General features: G+C 44.0%; 1 protein-coding gene across 1 annotated transcript in view; it reads left to right on the top strand.

The window, feature by feature from the left end:
* Nucleotides 1–3,249: 3,249 nt before the first annotated feature.
* Nucleotides 3,250–21,806, top strand: part of LOC126198492 (survival motor neuron protein) — a 113,986-nt gene continuing 95,429 nt past the window's right edge. The window contains exon 1 of the mRNA XM_049934867.1: nucleotides 3,250–3,415. Within this exon, the coding sequence (XP_049790824.1) occupies nucleotides 3,371–3,415 (45 nt within the window). The 5' untranslated portion in view covers nucleotides 3,250–3,370. The remainder of the gene's footprint in view (nucleotides 3,416–21,806) is intronic.

The raw sequence follows: 21,806 nt of genomic DNA, 5'->3' as shown, positions 1-21,806 counted from the left end.
TGACTATAGAACTGTCACATTGGAATCAAGTGGCTCGTAAAACCATCTAACAATTAACTTAGTTTCACCTAAACCTGTGATACGCGACAAGGTGACTTTACTGTCACACTCAACTTCGACCTCAATAGCGATAATATTTTTGTCAACTGCAATAAACACTCCCCCTCTAATGGCCTCTAGTCTATCTTTCTGATATACGTTCCATGACTTGCTAAATGTCTCAGAGCTTTCTACTTCGGATTTCAGCCAGCTCTTGGCCCCAAGAATAATTTGGGGGCGAGAACATTCCTGGAGGGCAGTAAATTCGGGAACATTATTACAAATACTTTGACAGTTTACTGATAAAATTGTGACAGTCGAAGTGTCTTTACTCTGAACGCCATTTGACTTTCCTTACTGTAAACTGACTGGTGAGTGTTCATTAGAGCACTTCAAACTACTGCTTAGCGAAGAAAACCCTTATGTGCACTCCACAAGCACTCTGCTACCCGAGTAGCTGCTTCCTTTGTGTAGTGCACCCCTGATCTAGCAAGAGGAGTCCTACAAATCCCCACATGATAACGCAGATCTAGAAATCTGCAGCCCAGGCTGTCACAGGGCTCACGAAGCGTTTTGTTTACTCCTTCTACTCGACTCAAAACCAAAGGACCGCGATCAACTCTGGGAACGATGCTGCAAATGCCAAGTTCTGCTTGCACCCTGCACGCGAGGCCAGCAGTCTTCACCACTTCCGCCAGCCACCTTTACAAACTGAAGATTGCCTCAGAACCCAAGCGATAGGCGTTGTTGGTACCGACGTGAGCCACAACTTGCATACGACTGCACCCTGCACGATCGATAGCCACAGGCAAGGCTGCCTCCACATTTCAGATGAGGCTCCCTGGAAGACATACCTAGCGTACATTGGGTTTCTTTCCACCAGAAAATGATTTAGAATGCATAAAAAGCGCTGGGGCTATTTGCAACATAAAAGAAGCTGATATAATTTATCATGACTTTCATATTGAAAAGAAGAAAGGCTATAGTTAACATCCCATTAACTGCGAGAATTTAGAGAAGATCGTATTCACAGAATAGCCTAGAAAGATGTCAGATGTATCACAAACTAGTGGATAAGGCCTTACCCAGAAGAGAAGCAGCGAATGGTGATATTAAGACATGCTGATATCGAAGAAAATATCATTGTAACAACAACATATTTACCCAATAAGTTACTGATAATGTATGGTACGTCAGAGCTCTTTAGCTTAAGACTTTTATTATCCATTATTTTCATTGATGATATAAATGACTCAATTAAGAAAAAATTGTTTTCACATTATCTCAGCATTTTAGTTGTAGCTGTGGATAAAAGTTTATGGTATTACTTATAGATTACTTCAGTGTCCCTGATTACCAGCTGATTTCAACAAAATAAGATAATACCAAAAAAGAAATAATTATTTTTATGAATTTTCACTGTTTCTCACTTTTACAGGAACTTTCTAAGATATAAAATCTTGGCAACATGTTACTGAAATCAGTTGGTGATACTGAAGTTCCAGGAATGTTGCTAAAATGCGAGATAAAATGGGATTCTTGTGTGGAAGCTCTTGAAGCAAAGTTTTCAAAATATCCATGTCCCAAGTCAAAGTGCAATAAGAACAGTTTCTGAGTAAACTAAACTCCTAGCAGAAAATGCTTTAGAATGCAGAAAAAGCTGCTAGGGCTATTTGCAAGTCAAAAGAAACTTAAATCATGTAGAATACTTTCCATTCAGCAGAAAATAATGAGCCTGGTTGCAAACAAGTGCGTTCTAAGCAGAACCGGGGAAATTGCAACAAAATCAACATAACCATAGCCATAATGAGAGAATTAATTGTAATATCCACATATCTGAGTCTCAAACATTATTATATCAGAAAACTGTTTTAACATACCATTTAAATTATTCAGTACACTAGGGATTTAGAAGAGTAACAAAATAAAAATTCCATTAAAAATAAACATGTCATTTTTTATGGAATTTTGCTTTTATTCCGTAAAGGAACTCTTGTGGGCTATCAATGATATTGGATGATAGTTTTATGGAACATTTCTCACTTTTCCTTTAGATTGGTGTGTACTTCGATTCGTTCCAAGCACTGAGCAAAATGTTTTGTTTGTGGTATCTACGTTATATTATGGTTAAGAGAAGGGCTAACACAGCTGCAAATTCTGTGTAGGATCTGCCAGTAATTCCATGGCTCCCTATTAGGATTTAGTGACTTCAGCTGTTTCTCAATGCTACTGGCACTAAATTTATAGCACTTGCTTTCGCTGTGGATCTCGAATGAAAGTGGAATACTATTTCTGCATCTTTGTCCGTAAAAGATTTGCTAAGTCTGTAATTACGATTTAGAAACTAATATTTACATGTATTTAAGCAGTAAAGAGCATTCCTTGTGTTTAACAGCCACAATAATAATAAACCACTGATGATGCTGCAACTGCAGTGAAACATATCTGGGACAAAAACAAAATTGTGTTTTGCTAAAGGCGGATACCACCCAAAAACTTATGTTATTGTTAAAGCAAACAAAGACAAAAGAGCTTCAACCTCAAGATAATTATTTGAAAACAGAGTCCAGCATTTTTTCTTTTGTACTCTCTGTTTAGATTTCTGTGTTATCAGTGAGTGTGTGAGGACTAACTTACGTGCCATTGACAGCCTTAACATATAATCATAATTTGTTGGGTCTCTGAGACGTCTTTTGATAAGATCCTGCTATTATAGTCGTTAGAGGTTTCATACATTGGCTTTCTAACAACCAAATGCATTTCATTTAGTTTTTCTCTATCTCTTGTTATACTTGTTAGCCATTATTTTTCAGTGTCTATAGACATTCTTTATAGAAATGGCATACCCTGAAGGTTTTGGCCATATAATTTCGTTTTCATGAAGGTATATCATTTACATATAAAATGAAAAGAGTGCGGCTTTGTCCACTAAAGTACACTGTACTTTGCATACTGAAAACTGCACTGTGCAATTTCATTTATGTTATTAATTTACACTTTGGATTCACACAGTGTTCTCCCTTTACTACGAACAGTTTCACGACGTCAACGACTGTTTTGCTGTATCACGACCGCATGTATTCAGGACGCCGTGGCTGTATGCTTCTTCACGTATCTCAACGCCACCTGTATGCGCAAAGTTATTCCAAGGATGTTAGTGATTTTAATTTTGTTACTAATATCCTTGATGTGGTTTACTTATCAAATATATCTTTACAGCGCGTAGTCCTTGAGGTTACGTCTTGCCTTGTGAAACTGTTGTTTATGTCGTAAACAAAGCTAGTAAGACGAAAGTAAATAGCGTAATTTGACGTTTTGAGACTGCCGTGCAATGGCTACAGGCACTGTTCTTTTCGTAAGAAAAGGTTCTATAATGGTGAGTCGTCAATCACTTTCACACAATTAACGAGGCGTAAAGGATTTCCTGTAGTATATTTTAAAACCCTTCTGATTTCTTGTCATCAAAGTCGACTGGCAGATGAAATATTGTTTAATAGTTTTATTTGAAAGAAAGGACATAACTCTTGCCGTTTACAAGGGTCGCCGAAGTTGGCAGATTTTGATTTGTATACCAATGACAGAACGTAGGAAAATATTTTTGTTTCTTATTCGTGTCCTAGAAAAGAATAAGATTTTTTTTTTTATAGGGGAAAAATAGGAAGTACTAATAGCATAGCTTCCGTATATGTTATCGGGTTGCTAGCTCGTTAGATTGTAATGGTTAAAAGCCACGTATTGAACTACATTCATGTATTGAAATACTTATTATACCTAAAAAGACAGTTATATTTTATCAGTATAGAATATTCCAGCCACACAGTCTCAAATACGACATAATCAAGAAATGTCACTGATGTACAAGGAAGCATCAGGACTGTAATCTATGGAAAATTATGGAGGTGATCTACAGTTGGAGGTGATTGTTGAATGAATGGTAATGGTATCACATTCTTCTGGCCTGTAGCTCTGTATTGAAGCAGTGTTGTTTCTTATAACGCTATTCATGTTCTGGAAGTGATATTTCTGTACAGATTTGTTTAAGTCCACTAACATTGTACAGTCTGATTTCCCTCTAATAATTTGATATCACAGTTCTGGAAACTGACAGCTCTCCTAGAAGTAAAATGTGAAAACAAATTGGGAAAAGTTCCTCCTTGATGGCTTACATTCTGCACAAAAATTTCCATTATTGTCGTGTGTGTGTGTGTGTGTGTGTGTGTGTGTGTGTGTGTGTGTGTGTGTGTGTGTGTGTGGAGGGGGGAGTGAGTTCGGTAGGCGTTACTCACATCTGCATATTTAAGAAAAAGGGAAGAGAGAGAGGTGTGAATGGACCGTAATTTAATTTTGACAAAACTTTAAATACAAAATTCAGTGGTTAGCACAGAAGGAGAAACTCTTACAACACATTCAAAGAATTATATTTAAAGAAAATGTGTAGTGTGTGGTTTGTTGGACTACAGATGGATCAGTCAACACTGGAAACTTTTACCACACCCTAAACGAAGCATCTTAATTCATTTAGTTTTCAGAATGCAAGATTACAGTGATTTGTGATTTAAAAATGAAGACACTTGTCTATTTACATCTGCTCACAAATGAATTGTAGAATCATTCATTTGGGGAAACTAGCCTTAACAGCAATATTTAAAGAACATGAAACTATGATACATGAGTTATACCAGGTGTTAATTCTAGAATATCCTATAGAAATCTCTTTAAAAAACTCGTTCCCGCAATACACACACTAATTAATGTACTTTTAACTAATACTATTTCCTTTCTTTTAAAAGTAAGTTGCCAGCTTTGCAAGTTACATGTTCTGCTTTTATATCATTTATTGATGTATTTACAATGTTTAGCCTAAAATCTCTGTGAAAAAATTGGAAATCAATTCATATATGGAGGTGTTTGATACATCGTTACATATGTATTTAACTTGGTAGAGCATATTAAATGTCACGTAGATACTTACTTTTATGGGTTCCATTGGACCACTTGAGTCTGCCCACATTTGTTTTCTCTGCAAAGGCCGCTGCCTTTCTTTTTTTTTAAGTGTAGCCAGTACCTTTGTTTGGTTGAGGGTTTCCTCAGTTTGTTTGAGACCATTATAGTCTTCTGTGTGTCATTTCTGCAGAAAATATGCAAGTCTTAAGAAGAGAGTTAATCTTCTTTGTTCTCTGCATTTGCTAGCTTGAGTTCAACTGATAAGAGAATTTGGAGAGTTTCTCATACCTATTGATCCTACCTTCTTTCTGACACCTCCTCACTACCTGCCCTTAAACACTATTTGGAAATATGGAAGCGTCCGATGCCACCCGTCTGCTTTGATGTCAAAAATATGGAGGAAACAACCATCCACTATGACTCCAATAAGTCACCTATGACGTCATTATGTAGACATGACAACACACATGAAAATAAATTGAAAAACCAACACACACACCTTCCACAAAAAACCTAATCAAACTAATGGGACAAGTGTGGGAAATTGGGGGTTTTTGGGTGGGGACAAACTAAATATAAACACATGCCACTACACCAAACAACAAAAAACACTAAAGTAACAAGACCCCACAACCTTCCCAAATTCCACTACACACAAAATCCACTGGAATCTAACACTTCCCTTGACCTGTTATCCTTACGACAACTCCACACTGCTCAGATGCCGGAACTTGGAAATACAGAAGCGTCCGATCTTACCCGTCGGCTTTGACCCATGACGTCACAAATATGGCGGAAACGACCATAAACGACAATTCCAATATGGCGGATATAAAAACATCGCATACGTATGATAAACACTGAAATACACAGGTTTCACAAAAATCCTAATGACTCTAACGGGACAAGCGTGGGAAATTGGGGGTTTTTGGGTGGGGAGAAACTAAATATACACAAATGTAGCCACCGACCGCCATACAAAACCACGCAAAACGACGAAAAAAATCAACATCACGAAACTGACCAAATACGAAAAAAAAAACACATTCTTATCCAGGATCAGACACTTCCCTTGACCACCATAGATCTACAGTAACTCCCGATCCCATAAATTAGGATCGAACACTTCCCTTCATCTGTATAGCTCAACAGAACCTCCCGATCCCATCTTCAATTTCAAAAATCGACATACTCCACCAAACATTGAGATTAACACTTCCCTCCAGCTATATAGCTCAACACCAGTTACCAATCCCATATCGACCACTACCCATGACCTATGATCTCAAACACATCTTCCAATACGAATACCAATACCAACCTTCACAGCCACAAATCTCAATGAAACACTTCCCTATACCCAATACACAACACATACACAAAAAACAAAAAAAAAAAAATGGAACTTACCACAAAAAAGTTCCAGGCCCACAACCTAGATTGGCCAACACACACACACACACGGCAAAGAGAGCACTTTACAACTTCGGCAATTAATCCGAATAGCTGTAGAAACTTGATCAGGTCTAACGGTATCTCGCCCATCATCGCCCTCAACCGAACACTATTCATGCGGTCTTTCATATCCATTCCTGAACAAAAAACCACAACCGAATACACTCATAACAAACTCACACGACGAACAGCAATTACCATTACATTAACCATCACACAAAACCGTTAACTCACTAATACAAATTCCGCTTCAAAACCACTAACACAGCACTCACCACTGAGCAACAGCAAACTGACCCCAACAAACCAAACAAACGTAAACCATGAACACACCACCAGAGGGCACGACATCTACAAACACGCCACAATCACAAACAAAACTCCACGCCGTAATGACGTCACACACCACAACACGCTTACGTCACGGGTCAAAGCCGACGAGTAAGATCGAAGGTTTCTGTTGTTCACGAAACATTGAACACTTCACGACCTCAGCCAACTGACCGAATAGCTGAAGAAATTTTATTAGAGACGACGCACTGTCCCCCATCATCGCTGACAACCAAAAACTGTTAACCTTGTCAGTCATATCCATGCCTACCAAAGACATAAACAAAGCAATTTACCAAAATTCACACACGATGAACAGAAAAAAAAAGCTACAATAACATCGACATAACAAAACCAAAATTGTTAACTCACTGAAAAATATTCCGCTGAAAGCACAGTCACCCCTGATACCACACACGTGCAATGCTGCCACGCAAGTGAACCCCATACGCCACATGACACACTATCCATAAACACACGACCAGAGAGAACCACCGACCACAAGAATACGCCACTTATAAACATGCCACACACACAAACTAAACCAGAAACATCACCTAACACATAAACACGCCACCAGAGAGCACCACCGATCACATCAAAACGACATCTACAAACATGTCATTCTCACAAACTAAACTCCGCGCCATTGACTCGTACACTACAACAGCCTTAAGTCACAGGTCAAAGCCGACGGATGTGAAAGAAACAAATATCTCCTTTCTCCTGATGATTGGGTCAGTCTCTTATTAGGCAATTCCTGTGACCTATATTGTTTATTTACGCAAGTTCTGGTGATCATTCTTTCAGTTTCAAGGAACTGATAAGTTCTTTCATTTTATAGGTATAATTATGGTTTTATAATGTTGGATTTGTTGGTATCTCTTGGCAACCATTTCTTATAATTTGTAGACTCTATTATTTGTTGTATGTGTTTATCCAATTTTTTCCCCTTAGATTGCAGAAGACATTTTCTCCCTATGTTGCAGCCATATGTTAATTTTCTGGTATTTATGGAGGCTTTATTGATACTTAGGGTTTTCACGGAAGTAATCAGTTTTCTCAACTGATACTAGCAATCCCAGTTTTTGAGCGATTTTCTGTAGACTACAAGTAGGCTTTCAAAGCTGGTGTTTACTTCAACAACTACCAAGGTTTGAGGTTCTGCTCGATATTGTCAAAACTTGAAAGCAGGGTCGCGAGTGAAGTACAGCACATTTATTACTGACACAAATGTGTAACCAGAACAGAAGTGATCTCCTGGCTAGAGAATGCCCCTATTTACACAAACATAAGATGTGCCAGAATGCATATTTCAGGAACCTTCCAGAAATAAATACTAAATAACAAATAATTCCTGGTGGTTATGTTTGAACTGGCAACTGGCAGCATGCCAGCCAGCATTACTACTACACTGCATGTGCCACAGTATGTGCTGTTGCTTCCTCTCTTGGTGACATAGTGACCTGCTGTTTCAGAAGTTCTCATTGGAGCTGATTACAGCACCCTGGATATAGATACTGGCAGATCCTTGTCTTCTGGTTGTGTTATTCCATCTTCTTCCCTCTGATGAGCGTCAAAAATAGTCCCTCCCATTGAAACATAGCAATTGGTAAGTAGGTCTTCAGTTTTCTTGAACCTCCCATCATTAATTTGCACCTCTGGACTGTTGTAGGGCTTAATATGGAGGATGTGAACAGTGTCTCAGTACTCGCATCTTATTCATGAAGGGCCATAATCTTTGACTTCATATGTGACTTCCGACAAGTGCCAAAGGATACAATATGGTCCAAAGTAGTGCTTTAGTAATATTCCCACTTTCCACACTGTCCTAAAAATTAATACCAAGATTCCCAAACTTTGTCACTGGCTAGAGCTTGACATTATAGTGTTCAGGCTTTCTCCTTGGCACTCAGTGTCCATATGTGAGCCAGCTGCCTTGCTTCTTTGTTCCATGTGATCAGGTGTTTCATGTACTTCGTCATTCTGAATATTTTACAATTGAAGTGGAAACAGTGTATCTATTGTTTTGGGCTCGATACTGTGGAATAAGAACAACGGTGCGACGCGTTTACTGTTTCATTTCCCTGTGTTGTAAATGGATTTCACAGCGGGCAGTATTGTATCCCAATCTCTGTTTGACATCTACATGCATAAAGAGTATATTTGCCAGCGTCTTATTAAAGCAGTCTGTGAGGTCATTCATCTGTGGAGGGTAGGCACTTGTTATCCTGAGGGTTATATTGCAATGTGAAAGTACCTTTGATGCTAGTCTTGACTGAAAAGGTTTTCTGCTATTGGAGAGCATAACACGAGGTGATCTGTGCTTCAAAATGGTATCTTCTACAAGGAACTTGGCAATTTCTGGAGCTTCGACCGTTGGCACAGCTTTGGCAGCATAGCAGGTGAGGTAGTCAGTGCAGACTATTTTCCATCTGTTCTCATTTGTTGATTTTTTATGATCATTCCAGTATTCTGGAATGACCCTGAGGCAGATGGGATTCATAGCTGATGGCCCAGGGGTATCTGTCATGTGCTTGACTAATTGGCATTCTTTACAGTGGCTCAAGTAGTATCTAATTTATTTGCAGACACATGGCTAGTGATACCTGCATCTGATTGGATTGTCTTCACGAGCCCCAGATAACCAGATGTTGGAGCATCTTTGAAATACTCCGGGATAGCATGCCATAGATAAGCAGCCATTTCTGCCCTGTTGTATCTTAGTTCCTCTTACACAATGCTCCATTTATTAATTGGAATTCTCTTTTAGTCAGTTCCTCCTTCAGCACTTTTGTGGTCTTCAGCTGTATTTTTCCAGAGGATTTCTTAAGACATGTACTGTCCTCATGTTTAGCTTCAGTGCCATCTTGCCAGTAGATCCAACAGATCCTCCAAACTAATCAGACAAAACAGAGAATGATGGTCCATAATGCCAGTGAATGCCTTATCAAAAAAGTACAGCTGGAATCTGATGGCACAAACAGTGGTAATGTACTCTTCCTTGGTTGTAGAGTAATTCATCTTGGACTACCAAAAGTACTCTGGAAATATAAGCTCTCAGCTCTTGAGAAACATCCTGAATTTGTTCGAGAACTGCTTCTATCCCATAACACTAACATCGGTGAAAGTTCTTTCTTCGCAATCTCGTCATACATTGCTAGAACTGGAGATGGTGATAGTGAGTCCTTAAGGACAGGGAACGATCTTTCTTGAACCTCGTTTCCAGAAAGTTTCTTGTCTCCCTGCAGTAATTCTTGTGTGGGACATGCCTTTGTACAGAAGTCCTGAATGAATCACCAGTGCTGTGAGCACATTTCAAGAAAACATCTCGCGTCATAAATGAGCCAAGGAGTCAGGAAATCTGTAACTGCTCTTATTTTCTATGGAGTGGGATAGGTCCCATTGCCATTCACTATGCGCACCAAGATCTTTATTTCTTGGACAATAAAGAGGCACTTGCTGATTCAGGGAGAGACTTGCAGGCTGAACAACTTAAACGTGGTTGTCAGTTGGCTTATATGTTATCCGTATGTCTTTGAAAGAATGGCAGTGTCATCCAGATAGCAAAGACATGATATCCATTTAAGATGTTGAAGCAGGTTGTCTGTCATCTGTTCAAAGGTGGCTGAAGCATTTCATAGTCCAAAGGGCGTTATTTTGAACTCGTAGATGCTGTAGGTGTTAGGAAGGCAGTCTTGGGCCAATTGTTATTTGCTAGTAATCTGTTTGCATGTTCATTGTTGAGAAATAGCTCCTTTCAAGCAGTCGGATGTCATTAATGTGTGGAAATGGATTGACATCTTTCTTAATGATTTTGTTCAGTCATCTGTAGTGAACAGAAAAATGCCATATGCTGTCCTTTTTTGCAAAGGCCACTGGAGGGGACCAAGGTTTCTCTGTACATTTAGTGATGCCATCTTGTAGCGTAAGTTCTTCTCAGCCACCCACAATGATTAGTGTCGTCACTGGCATGTAGATCTCTCTTGTGAGCCTCAGTAACCTTTCGAAATTCACTAAAGGTTTACAGTTTAACTGTGCATCTCGATTGATGACTGGAACAAGTCTTGTAGATGTCAGGATAACATTAATAGCAAACACACCCAGAGCAATCTTTAAGTGTACTTTTTGGAATAGCTCTGTCACTCTGGAGCTCTGGTCTGAATGCTTGTGATGCCTGCAAGAAGTCCCATCCTAGAATGTCGTGACTCCATTCTGTTAAAATTACAAATTCAAAGTTCATGTTCCTCTTGGCTGGACAGATTTCCGTTTGTGACCTTCAGCACACTTGCTGTAGTATCAAGGAACATAATCTTCTTTAGCCAGTGACAAGTATCCGACATTACAGAACAGGAAGCTCAAGTCAACGAGTGGCCAGACTAATTGGCTGTCGATGAGATTTCCTGTCGGCTTGGTAACTGTTGTCCATAGAGGATTTTCATCTTTTGGTCTCGCCTCTGATAGGGGGTTGCTTTGCTTAATTGTCCTGATTTAGGGAAGTGTCTGTACCTCTGTATGGTGACAGGGAATGGCTACACCATGTTGAAGAGAGACTTCATCCAGGCTGCAGTAATGAGCTCTGGCTCGCAGGTCAGCTGTAATAATCTGCAGTTGACACATGAAAAGGATTGTTGCTGTGGCATAATAGTTGTTGGTCTTTCTCTGCAATAGTGCACAAGATGTCCAGGGTGCCCACAGTGAAAATAGACTGGTGTGTTGTCATCCAAGCATCTATTCTTTTGTAGGGCATGTTACTTGGTGGAGGAGTTGGTTGTACGTGTATTGATGGATTCTGAGTTCTTGTTAGGTGGTGGTGGCAAAGTAAGTAGGAGTTGGCAGAGTTCATTTTTTGTGGTATGTTTGACTTGTGTTAGGGACTTGTGCCAAAGATAAATGTGCTTCTCAAAATTCTTTGTTACCTACTGATGTATGTGGTCAACATTCATGTCTGCTATCTCTTGTTTAATTGGTCTGACAGTTCTGACTGCCAACAAATGCTGTCTTCTTCTCATATAACCTGTCTTATGAGAGCAGCAAAATCATGGTCTTCCGCAACTGCCATAGGGACCACAGTCGCAATCAGTTGTACCTGTTTTATCTGATGCTGTTCTATCACATTTCCTAATGCCCCAGTGCCACTTGCAGTGAAGACCACCCACCCCAAAACCCTCGGGTATATCAGTCCCCACTTCTGAGCCGGAGAAGCGTAAATCTTCTTCGGCTCCTCTCACTAGGAAGGGATCCCTTGAGTCCTTCCCAGGTTTCTGCTGGTGGGAAAGATGACACCTGCCAGTGGATGAAGAGCCCAAAAAAAGCAGCTGGTCGTGGGGCTTCACACGCATCCTCAGTCCCAGACACTGAGTCAGTGAAGTCCTCCCAGCCAGGGAAACCCAAGGAGCAGTGAAAAAAATCCAAAAAGAAGGTCCCCAAGACCAATGGAATTGTGGTGGCACCCACACCCCCGCCACTTACAAGCTCTGCATCTGTGGATGAGGTGGAGATTCTGGGATCCGCTGAGGACCTAGATCTTGCCGGACCCTCAGACACAATGGATACTGACTGCTCAGGCAAAAAGTCGGTGGCAGCAGGTGACCCTGAGGCATAAACTGCCTCATTGAATGAATGTTCCATGTCTTCCCAGTATCACGATGACATCCTCCAGTGGAATTGCGGCGGTTTTTTCCACCGACAGCTGAGCTATGGCACCTGTTAAGCTTTAAACCTGCTTTCTGCATTGCCCTCCAGGAAACCTGGTTCCCGTCAATGCAGATCCCTGCCCTCTTCTTATATAGGAGATACTACAGGAACCTAGCGACTGTAATAGTGTGTCAGGTGGAGTTTTCGTTTATGTCCTAAACTCAGTCTGTAGTGAACCTGTGGCCCTTCAAACCCCTCTTGAAGCTGTGACTGTCAGAATAAGGACGATACAGGAAATAACTGTGCAATGTAAAGCTTCCTCCAAATGGTGCATTATCCCTGAATGTTGGCTGCACTGATTGATCAGCACCCTAAACCTTTCCTACTTTTGGGAGGTTTTAATGCCCATAACCCCTTGAGGGGTGGCACTGTGCTTACTGGTCGAGGCAGAGATTTTGAAACTTCACTGTCTCAGTTCGACCTCTGCCTCTTAAATACTGGGGTCGCCACAATTTCATTGTGGCTCATGGTAGTTTCTCGGCCATTGATTTATTAATTTGGAGCTCAGGACTTTTCCCATATATCCACTGGAGAGCACATGATGACCTGTGTGGTAGTGACCAATTCCCCATCTTCCTGTCACTGCCCCGGTGTCAAGCCCACGGATGCCTGCCCAGATGGGCTTTAAACAAGGCGGACTGGGAAACTTTCACATTTACTGTCACTGTTGAATCTCCCTCACACAGTAACATCAATGTGATGATTGAGCATATCAGATCCACAGTCAGATGATTAAAAATCTCTCATCTGACTACAAGCGACATCTCCTCGTCATCTTCAACTGGATCTGGTGCGATGGCATTTTCCCCATTGCAGTGGGGGGAGAGCTCCATCATTCCGTTGCTCAAACCCGGTAAAAACCCACGTGATGTGGATAGCTATTGGTCCATCAGCCTCACCAATGTTCTTTGTAAGCTGCTAGAACATATGGTGTGTCGGCGGTTGGGTTGGGTCAGAGAGTCGCGTGGCCTACTGGCTCCATGTCAGGGTGGCTTCCGCCAGTGTCGCTCTACCACTGATAATCTTGTGTCCCTAGAGTCTGCCATCCGAACAGCCTTTTCTAGACACCAACAATTGGTTGCCGTCTTTTTTTTCATTTACGAAAAGCGTATGCCATGACCTGGCAACATCATATCCTTGCCACATTATATGAGTGGGGCCTCAGAGGCTCACTCCAGATTTTTATCCAGAATTTCCTGTCGCTTCATATATTGTGTGTCGAAGTTGGTGCCCTCCATAGTTTCCCCTGCACCCAGGAGAATGGGGGTCCCGCAGGGCTCTGTATTGAGTGTGTGTCTATTTTTAGTGGCCATTAATGGTCTAGCAGCAGCTGTAGGGCTGTCTGTCTCACCTTCTCTGTATGCAACAACTTCTTCATTTCATACTGTTCCACCAGTGCTGGTGTTGCTGAGCATCACCTACAGGGAGCCATCCACAAGACGCAGTCATGGGCTGTAGCCCACGGTTTCCAGATTTCGGCTGCAGAGTCGTGTGTTATGCGCTTCTGTCGGCGTTGTACCGTTCATCCAGAACCAGAACTTTACCTTAATGATGATCCACTCACTGTAGTGGAGACATATCGATTCTTAGACCTGGTTTTCGACACCAGATTGACTCTGCTTCCTCACCTTCGTCAGCTTAAGCGGAAGTGCTGGCAGCACCTCAATACCCTCCACTACCTGAGCAACACCAACTGGGGTACAGATCGCTCAACGCTGCTGCAGCTCTACAGAGCCTTTGTTCAATCCCGCACTGATTCTGAGAGTGTGGTTTATGGTTCGACGGCACCCTCAGCGTTGCGTATACTCAACCCAGTGGACCACTGTGGTGTTCTATAGTTCTGAGTTGGGGGCGCGTATGACCCCATTACTTTTTGCGCCCTAAAACAAAACAAAACAATCACTCGTGGAGCATCAACAGTGGCTTCCACTTTTCCACTGACAAGACTGTCTGTATGAACTTCTTTGACGCAGTGTGTTTCTTCCCCCATCCCTATGTCTCGGCACATTCCTTCTTCAATTCGTTGACCCAATGAAATTCTTGGTACTCAAGTTTCATAGGAAATTCTGTTCTTCTCATGTCTCTTACTTGGCAGCTTGTTGTACTCGCTCCCTCAATACCGCTGGTGGTGCACTGCTCTTTGATGGGTTTATACTTGGCTCCCACAGGGCTTCGGCCTTTACAGCATCTTTTCCCTTCAGTGCTGCATGTTTATCATCTAATTTTCTTTTTCCCCCTCCCTTGGGAAATATGTCTTGGATGTTTTGGAAATGTGTTCTGCATATTCAGTATCTGACATCAGAAAAAGTCTCTTCACTGTTTTTTGTTTCTATTTTCCTTCGTTCCCCTTGTCCTATCCTTCCTCCAGTTTGACGTTTGAGGTTCCCCTGTTTCTTCTTCCTTCCTGTGTACTCCTGAAGGCCAGGTCACGCGTCTATGCATAACTGGTGATTGGGTAACGCATTCGCATAATTCCCAGCCCTGGGTTGATAGGTAGGGTTTGCATGTACCCCCTGGTACAGGTCATGCCCAGGGTGGGTTGATTGCCTGAGCTGCTGCCTTCCAAAATTACCGATTGGTACCTCTGTCAGGTGTTCCAATCAGCTTCACAGTCAGCAGCTATGAAATCCAAATGGAATGAGGCTAATAATTCAAAGACCCTCCCAGCTGCAACACAGTTCCTTATGGTTTCATGTGCTAAGGTGGTCAGTCTTTTGCTACAATAAATCTGTTTATTATTCAGAAAGGTGTTAATGCAATTGCTGTCCCTGTGAAATCCTGCTCTCATTTATGCAATGACACTTTGCTTTTGCAGACTGCTTCTGATTCTCAAGCACAAGAATTGCTTGCAGCTTTGTTCCTCCATGGCTATCCTGTTTGTGTAGAGGCCCATCGAACGCTGAATTCTTCCTGTGTTATTTACACTAGGCTGCTCGATGGTCTGACTGAGGCAGAAGTCCAGACATATCTCTCTGATCAGGGTGTCATTGCAGTCCATTGGGTGATAAAAAAAGATGCCTCCTTTGTGCCCATATGCACTCTCTCACTTTTGATAGTGGTTTATCTATCAAAGATCAAAGCAGGTTATGAAGTTATCACGGTCAGACTTTATATTCCAAGCCCAATGCGCTGCTACCAGTGGCATCATTACAACCGCACTCAAGAGTCCAGTCGACACCCAGCCAGATGTGTAACCTGTGGTAGTGATGCTCATGAGGGATTTTTGTCTGCCTCCTTCTCCCCACTGCATCAACTGCAATGGTGGCCATGCCATCTCCTCCCACGATTGTCCCATGTATCTTGATGAGTGGGCTGTCCAGGAAATCCTGGTGAAGGAAAAAGGGCCTTACCCAATCACTCGCAAGGTGTTGGATGGTCGGAAACCCTGGTATCTACCATCTAGCACCTACAGTACTGTTCTTGCTACATCTCGCTCCACGAAGGACATGACCATGCAGACATGCTACTTCAAATTTAGCGCCGTTGTGAAGTGTTCCTGTCTCGTCCTCCAGCTGCGCAACACACTACCAAAGTGTTATTCATCATGAATCTCCTCCAATGGAACATTTGTGGTCTTCGATCCAACAAAGAGGATTTCTGGCTGCTCTTAGAATCGCTGCGTTCACTTGTTCTCTGCCTTCAGGAAGCAAAAGTGCATCGCCGCAACCGATTTGAGCTATCGTATTTCTTCCCAGTCCGTTTTGATCTTCCCCCAATAACGGCGAAGTCTCCAGCTATACCACTGACAGGCTGGAAACAATGGAAGGAATACTACTCTGAAGACTTCCTACATCCCTCCAGCCAATAACATCCTCTGCCAACCAGAAAGGTTCTAAGAAGTCAAACAATGGCAAATGGTCTTCTCCTTCGCTGCCTTGAAGATCTTCTTTGACGGTGTCACTACATGATACCCTCACCCAGCTGACCTCCGTGTCTCCAGGGCACACCACCAACCGTTTTTCTGTTCTAGATACTGCAGGCTGACAGACTTCTGACATTTCTGTAGACCTAATGGAGCAGGATTCTCCTGCCTCTGTATCCTCTAGTAGCTAGTCTTTGAAGGCAGGCACTCGGCAGCTTCATTTTTTTTATTCATCATGAATCTCCTCCAATGGAACATTTGTGGTCTTCAATCCAACAAAGAGGATTTCTGGCTGCTCTTAGAATCGCTGCGTTCACTTGTTCTGTCTTCAGGAAGCAAAAGTGCATCGCCGCAACCGATTTGAGCTATCGCATTTCTTCCCAGTCCGTTTTGATCTTCCCCCGATAACGGCATTCCATCTCGTGGGGGGGTCGTGCTGCTCATACGGGATGACATTCATAGTCAACCCATCTCCCCCAACTACCTGCCTTCAAGCTGTTGCAGTTCGCCTTTTCCTTCCTCATTTGACCTTTTCCCTTTGTACCGTTTACATCCCTCCCACATTCAATGTCATCAGGGCAGACTTCCTCCAGCTTATTGTGTGGCTACCTCACCCCACTCTGCTACTTAGTGACTTTAATTTGCACCATCGCACACCTATTCCCATTTGGACCTATCCTTCTGCATTCTCCCGCTTGCCCATCATCTTGAGTGATCTAATCTCTGAAATGTACTCAGGCGACAATATCCTGTATGCTATCCATTTGCTGACTCCTACACCAGCTCCGTGCACGTCTAAATAGCAGCTTATCAAGGCCGACTGGAAGCTTTACTCCTCTCTGGTGACCTTCAACGAACATTATTTCCCTAGGTGTGATACCCAGGTAGAATATCTTAGGAACATTAACCTTACCACCGCAGAATGTACAATTCCTTGCACTTCCTTCTTACCATGTCGTGTTCCAGTCCCTTGGTGGACAGAGGCATGCCACGACGCAATTAGCACATGGACACGTGCTCTCCACATTTTTAACTGTCAGCCTACAATGGCAAACTGCATTCATTATAAACAGTTGTGTGCACAGTGTCATGTTCTTCGGGATAGCAAAAAAGCTAGCTGGATTTTATTCATTAATTCTTTAACAGTTTGACCCCCTCTTCCGTCGTGTGGGGCCAACTATGATGGCTATTTGGTACCAAGATCCATTTCCCAATTTCCAGCCTGGCAGTAGCAGACGATGTCATTGTAGACCCTATAGCTATCTCAAACACCTTGGGTCGTTATTTTGCAGAGATTTCGAGCTCCTTCCACTATCGCCCTGCTTTCCTCTATCGGAGTGGAGGAAGCTCAGGCAATATCCTTCTCTTCTCATAATTGCGAATGCTGCAGTCGCACCATTGAGGGAGCTAGATCATGCTTTCACGTCATCCCCATCCTCAGCCCCAGGGCCAGACGATGTTAACATTCAGAACTGCGGAACCTTTCTCTTGCAGGCAGTCACTTTCTGCTTCATAACTACAACCGCATCTGGGCAGAGTGCATCTTTCCCATACACTGGCATGAACCTCTGTCATACCCATATCTAAGCCCGGTAAGAACAAACACCTTTCTCCAAGCCCCCCCCCCTCCCCCCCAGGGGGTCCACAACTCTTTTGTGGATACATGCATGGCGAGCACGGGGCCCCGAGCTATTGCAGCCTTCTTTCTCTCCAGGGCTGCATTTCCTTCCCCTTCCCCTCCTTGCTCCTTTCCCGTCGCCCTCTCTTGGTGTCCTTGCTTGTGTTGGCCCCCGCTATCCTCCTGGTTCGTTGGTTTTACAATTCGGCTTTGTTGCGTAATCATCTCCTCCTTTTGGCATTCCTTGGTCCCCCTCTGGGGTTTGACCTCCATTACAAAATTTCTCCTCCGTAGTGAGCCATTTGGGGAAGAGCACCTTACCTAGTGTCTCCGACGTGCACCCTCCTAGTACATTCCACCTTTTCTTTCACGTTGTTGTCTGATGCTAGGGTGCATAGCCAGCACGGTAGCCAGCCCGTGTGGTGGGGTCGCTATGTACCCTTTTGGTTGAGCCCCCTGAACACACAGGGATCACACTTCTGATACCTGAGCTGTGACCTCCTCATGCATGCCTTGGAGTGGTTGCTCGTCATCCTGGAGCATCGGAACTCCCGGCAATGGCCGCCGTGCCAGACGGACTTTGCTGTGGCTGGGTGGCGCCTGTGAGGAGAGCCCCTGATCGGAGTGGGTGGTATCAGGGCGGACGCTATGCAAATGAAACGCATACAGGTCCAGAACGCTGGCCGTTCTTCTGCGGCCGTCTCTCTGCATGGAACTGATTCCTCAAGTGCTGCTTCTCTTGCCCCTTCGGCCTTCCCTTCCATCTACCCCCTGGGAAGAGGGTCAGGCCCATCGGCTAGGGGCGAAATCTTTCCCCCGTTATCTAGTTTGCACCAGGACTGATGGAGATACTTTCACCAATACCAAACCTTTTGTTCTTTGTGGAACACATTGAAGCCAAGTTTGGCGAAGTGGACTCCCTGAGCAAGATGCGGTCGGGTTCGTTGCTGATCAAAACTGCTTCAGCTGCCCAATCTGCGGCCCTTCATGCCTGTACCCATCTTGGTACAATTCCTGTGTCCATTACCCCCACCAGTCTCTAAATATGGTACAAGGTGTGATTTTTCACAGGGACCTCATCCTTCAAACTGATGAGGAACTTCGGGACAATCTCGGACGGCAGGGTGTTCACTTTGTTCGGCGTGTTCAGAAGGGTCCTAAAGACAATCGCATTGATACTGGTGCCTTTATCCTGGCCATTGAAGGGGATACCCTCCCTGAGAAAGTTAAGATTATGGTTTATCGATGTGATGTGAAGCTGTACATCCCACCTCCTATGAGGTGTTTTAAGTGCTTGCGTTTTGGACACGTCTTCCCGCTGTTCACAGGCCCCACTCTGTGGAGACTGTGGACGTCCACTCCATGAGGGGGAGTCCCTGTGTTCCCCCTCCTGTGTGTGTCATGGTAGTCATTCTCCACGTTCACCAGATTGCCCAGTTTATAAGAAGGAAAAAAAGATACAGGAGTATAAGTCCCTCGATCGTTTAACCTACACAGAGGCCCGTAAGAAATGCACATGTCTTCACCCTGTGTTCATGACATCTAGTTACGCCTTGGTTACATCTTCACCCCTCCCCCCCTTCCTTACCCCCATCCCGGACCCCTCCCCCCCCCCCTCCCCTGCGGCTCCCACACCTTCTCCTCTGGGCGCTGCTCCCCCTCCCCAGCCGGAGAAGTGTCCCACTCCTTCGGCGTCTGCCAGTCAAGGGCGCCTCTCCCGGGATGCCCCTTCCTGGCACCTTCCAGGCCAAAGGTCTGTCCTTTATGCCACACAGCCCTCCTCGATCTCAGCCTGAAAAGAACAACAAACATAAGTCCCGGGACAAAGAGCCTCTGGTGTCACCGGAGATCCCTTCCCCAACTTCACAACCGGATTCTGACCTGTCGTTCATGGATGTCGCCCCCTCCTTGTCGGTGACGGGTGGGGACCCGGTGGTATGACTGGCTTTAGCGTGTTCAGCCCCCATTTAAATCATCATTCTGTGGTTCTCCAATGGAATTGTAATGGATACTATCGTCACCTTCCGGAATTGAAATCCCTTCTTTCGTCTTACTCTGCAGCTTGTGTGGTTCTCCAGGAATCTCATTTTACTGATGCTCACTCACCAACCCTCCGTGGGTTCCGTGTTTTCTGTCGAAATCGGGTCGGACCCCTGCGGGCTTCTGGTGGCGTTTGTACGTTGGTCCGTACTGACATTGCTAGCACGTGGATTCCTCTTCAAACTACATTGGAAGCGGTTGCTGTTAGGGTCCACCTAGACTCTGCTGTCACAGTTTGCAATCTTTATCTCCCTCCTGACAGGGCCTTTACACCTGCTGCCTTAACTGCCCTTCTTCAGCAACTTCCTCCTCCCTTCCTCCTCCTTCTTAGGGATCTTAATACTCATCATCCCTTGTGGGGCAGTGCCTTTCCATCTAGACGAGGTCTTCTTATAGACCAGTTTATTGCAAATCACGCCTTGTGCCTTCTTAATGATGGCTCCCCTACTCATTTCAGTGCCGGTCATGGTACCTTTTCTGCCATTGATCTTTCTCTTTCTTCTCCCTCTCTCCTCCCTTCATTACACTGGTCACCACATGACAACCTTTGTGATAGTGACCATTTCCCGTTGATTATCTCGCTCCCTTCCCGCTCCCCGATGGACAGGTTACTTCGTTGGTCTTTCCAACGTGCCGATTGGCCTCTGTACACTGCACAGGTCGTGTTTTCTCCCTCTTTGTCGGGTTGTATTGATGACGTCCTACGTGACGTGTCTGACGTGATTGTTCGCGCTGCTAACCTTGCTGTCCCGTGCTCATCTGGACAATTTCGTCGCCGGCAAGTCCCATGGTGGAGTACGGCCATTGCCATCCGTGATCGCCGTCGAGCTTTGCAAGACTTTGAGGCACCCATCCGTAGCCAGCCTTACTACCTTTAAACGCCTCCGCGCTAAAGCCCATTATTTAATCAAACAGAGCAAGCGGATATGTTGGGAACGATTAGTTTCTTCCCTTGGTTCTACTGTCCCTCTGTCACGGGTATGGGCTACACTTCGCTCTCTCCAAGGTTGCCATCGGCAGTCCACCCTCCCAGGCCTTCACCTCCCAGATGGCCTTTGTACGGACCCATTAGTTCTTGCAGAACATCTTGCGACCCATTTTGCAGTGGCATCAGCACCAGCCTCCTATCCAGCTGCTTTCCTTCACCAGAAACAGCGGGCTGAAGCTTCCACCTTATGTTTCACCCCTTGTGAGTCAGAATCTTACATCGAACCTTTTACGAGAATGGGAATTTCTTTCTGCTCTATCTTCTTCTCATGATACGGCCCCTGGCCCAGACTCCATTCATAACCAACTGCTTCAACATCAGTGCTCCACAACGGCAACATCTTCTTAGAGTGTTTAACCGTATCTGGCTCCAGGGTGACTTCCCTTCTCAGTGGAGGGATAGCATCGTGGTTCCTGTCCTTAAGCCTGGTAAGAACCCCCTATCTCTTGACAGCTATTGGCCAATTAGTTTGACCAATGTTGTTTGTAAGTTACTTGAACGGATGGTAGCCCGTCGGCTCAATTGGGTCCTCGAATCTCGGGATCTATTGTCCCCTTACCAGTGTGGCTTTCGAGAGGGACGGTCTCCAATTGATAATTTACTTCGCTTGGAATCCGCAGTTTGGCAGGCTTTTTCCCAGTGCCGCCATTTGGTTGCAGTGTTTTTTGACCTTTGCAAGGCCTATGACATGGCCTGGTGCCATCACATCTTACTTACCCTTCATCAGTGGGGTCTTCGGGGCCCACTCCAGATTTTTATCCGCCAGTTCCTGTTCCATCGGTCATTCAGAGTTAGAGTTGGTACTGGTTTTTAGTTCTCCATAGACCCAGGAG

The sequence above is a fragment of the Schistocerca nitens genome, chromosome 8 (assembly GCF_023898315.1).
Source record: "Schistocerca nitens isolate TAMUIC-IGC-003100 chromosome 8, iqSchNite1.1, whole genome shotgun sequence".
NCBI classification, from domain to species: Eukaryota; Metazoa; Arthropoda; class Insecta; order Orthoptera; family Acrididae; genus Schistocerca; species Schistocerca nitens.
Note: the sequence above shows the minus strand (reverse complement) of the source record. Positions and strands in the feature narration are given on the sequence as shown.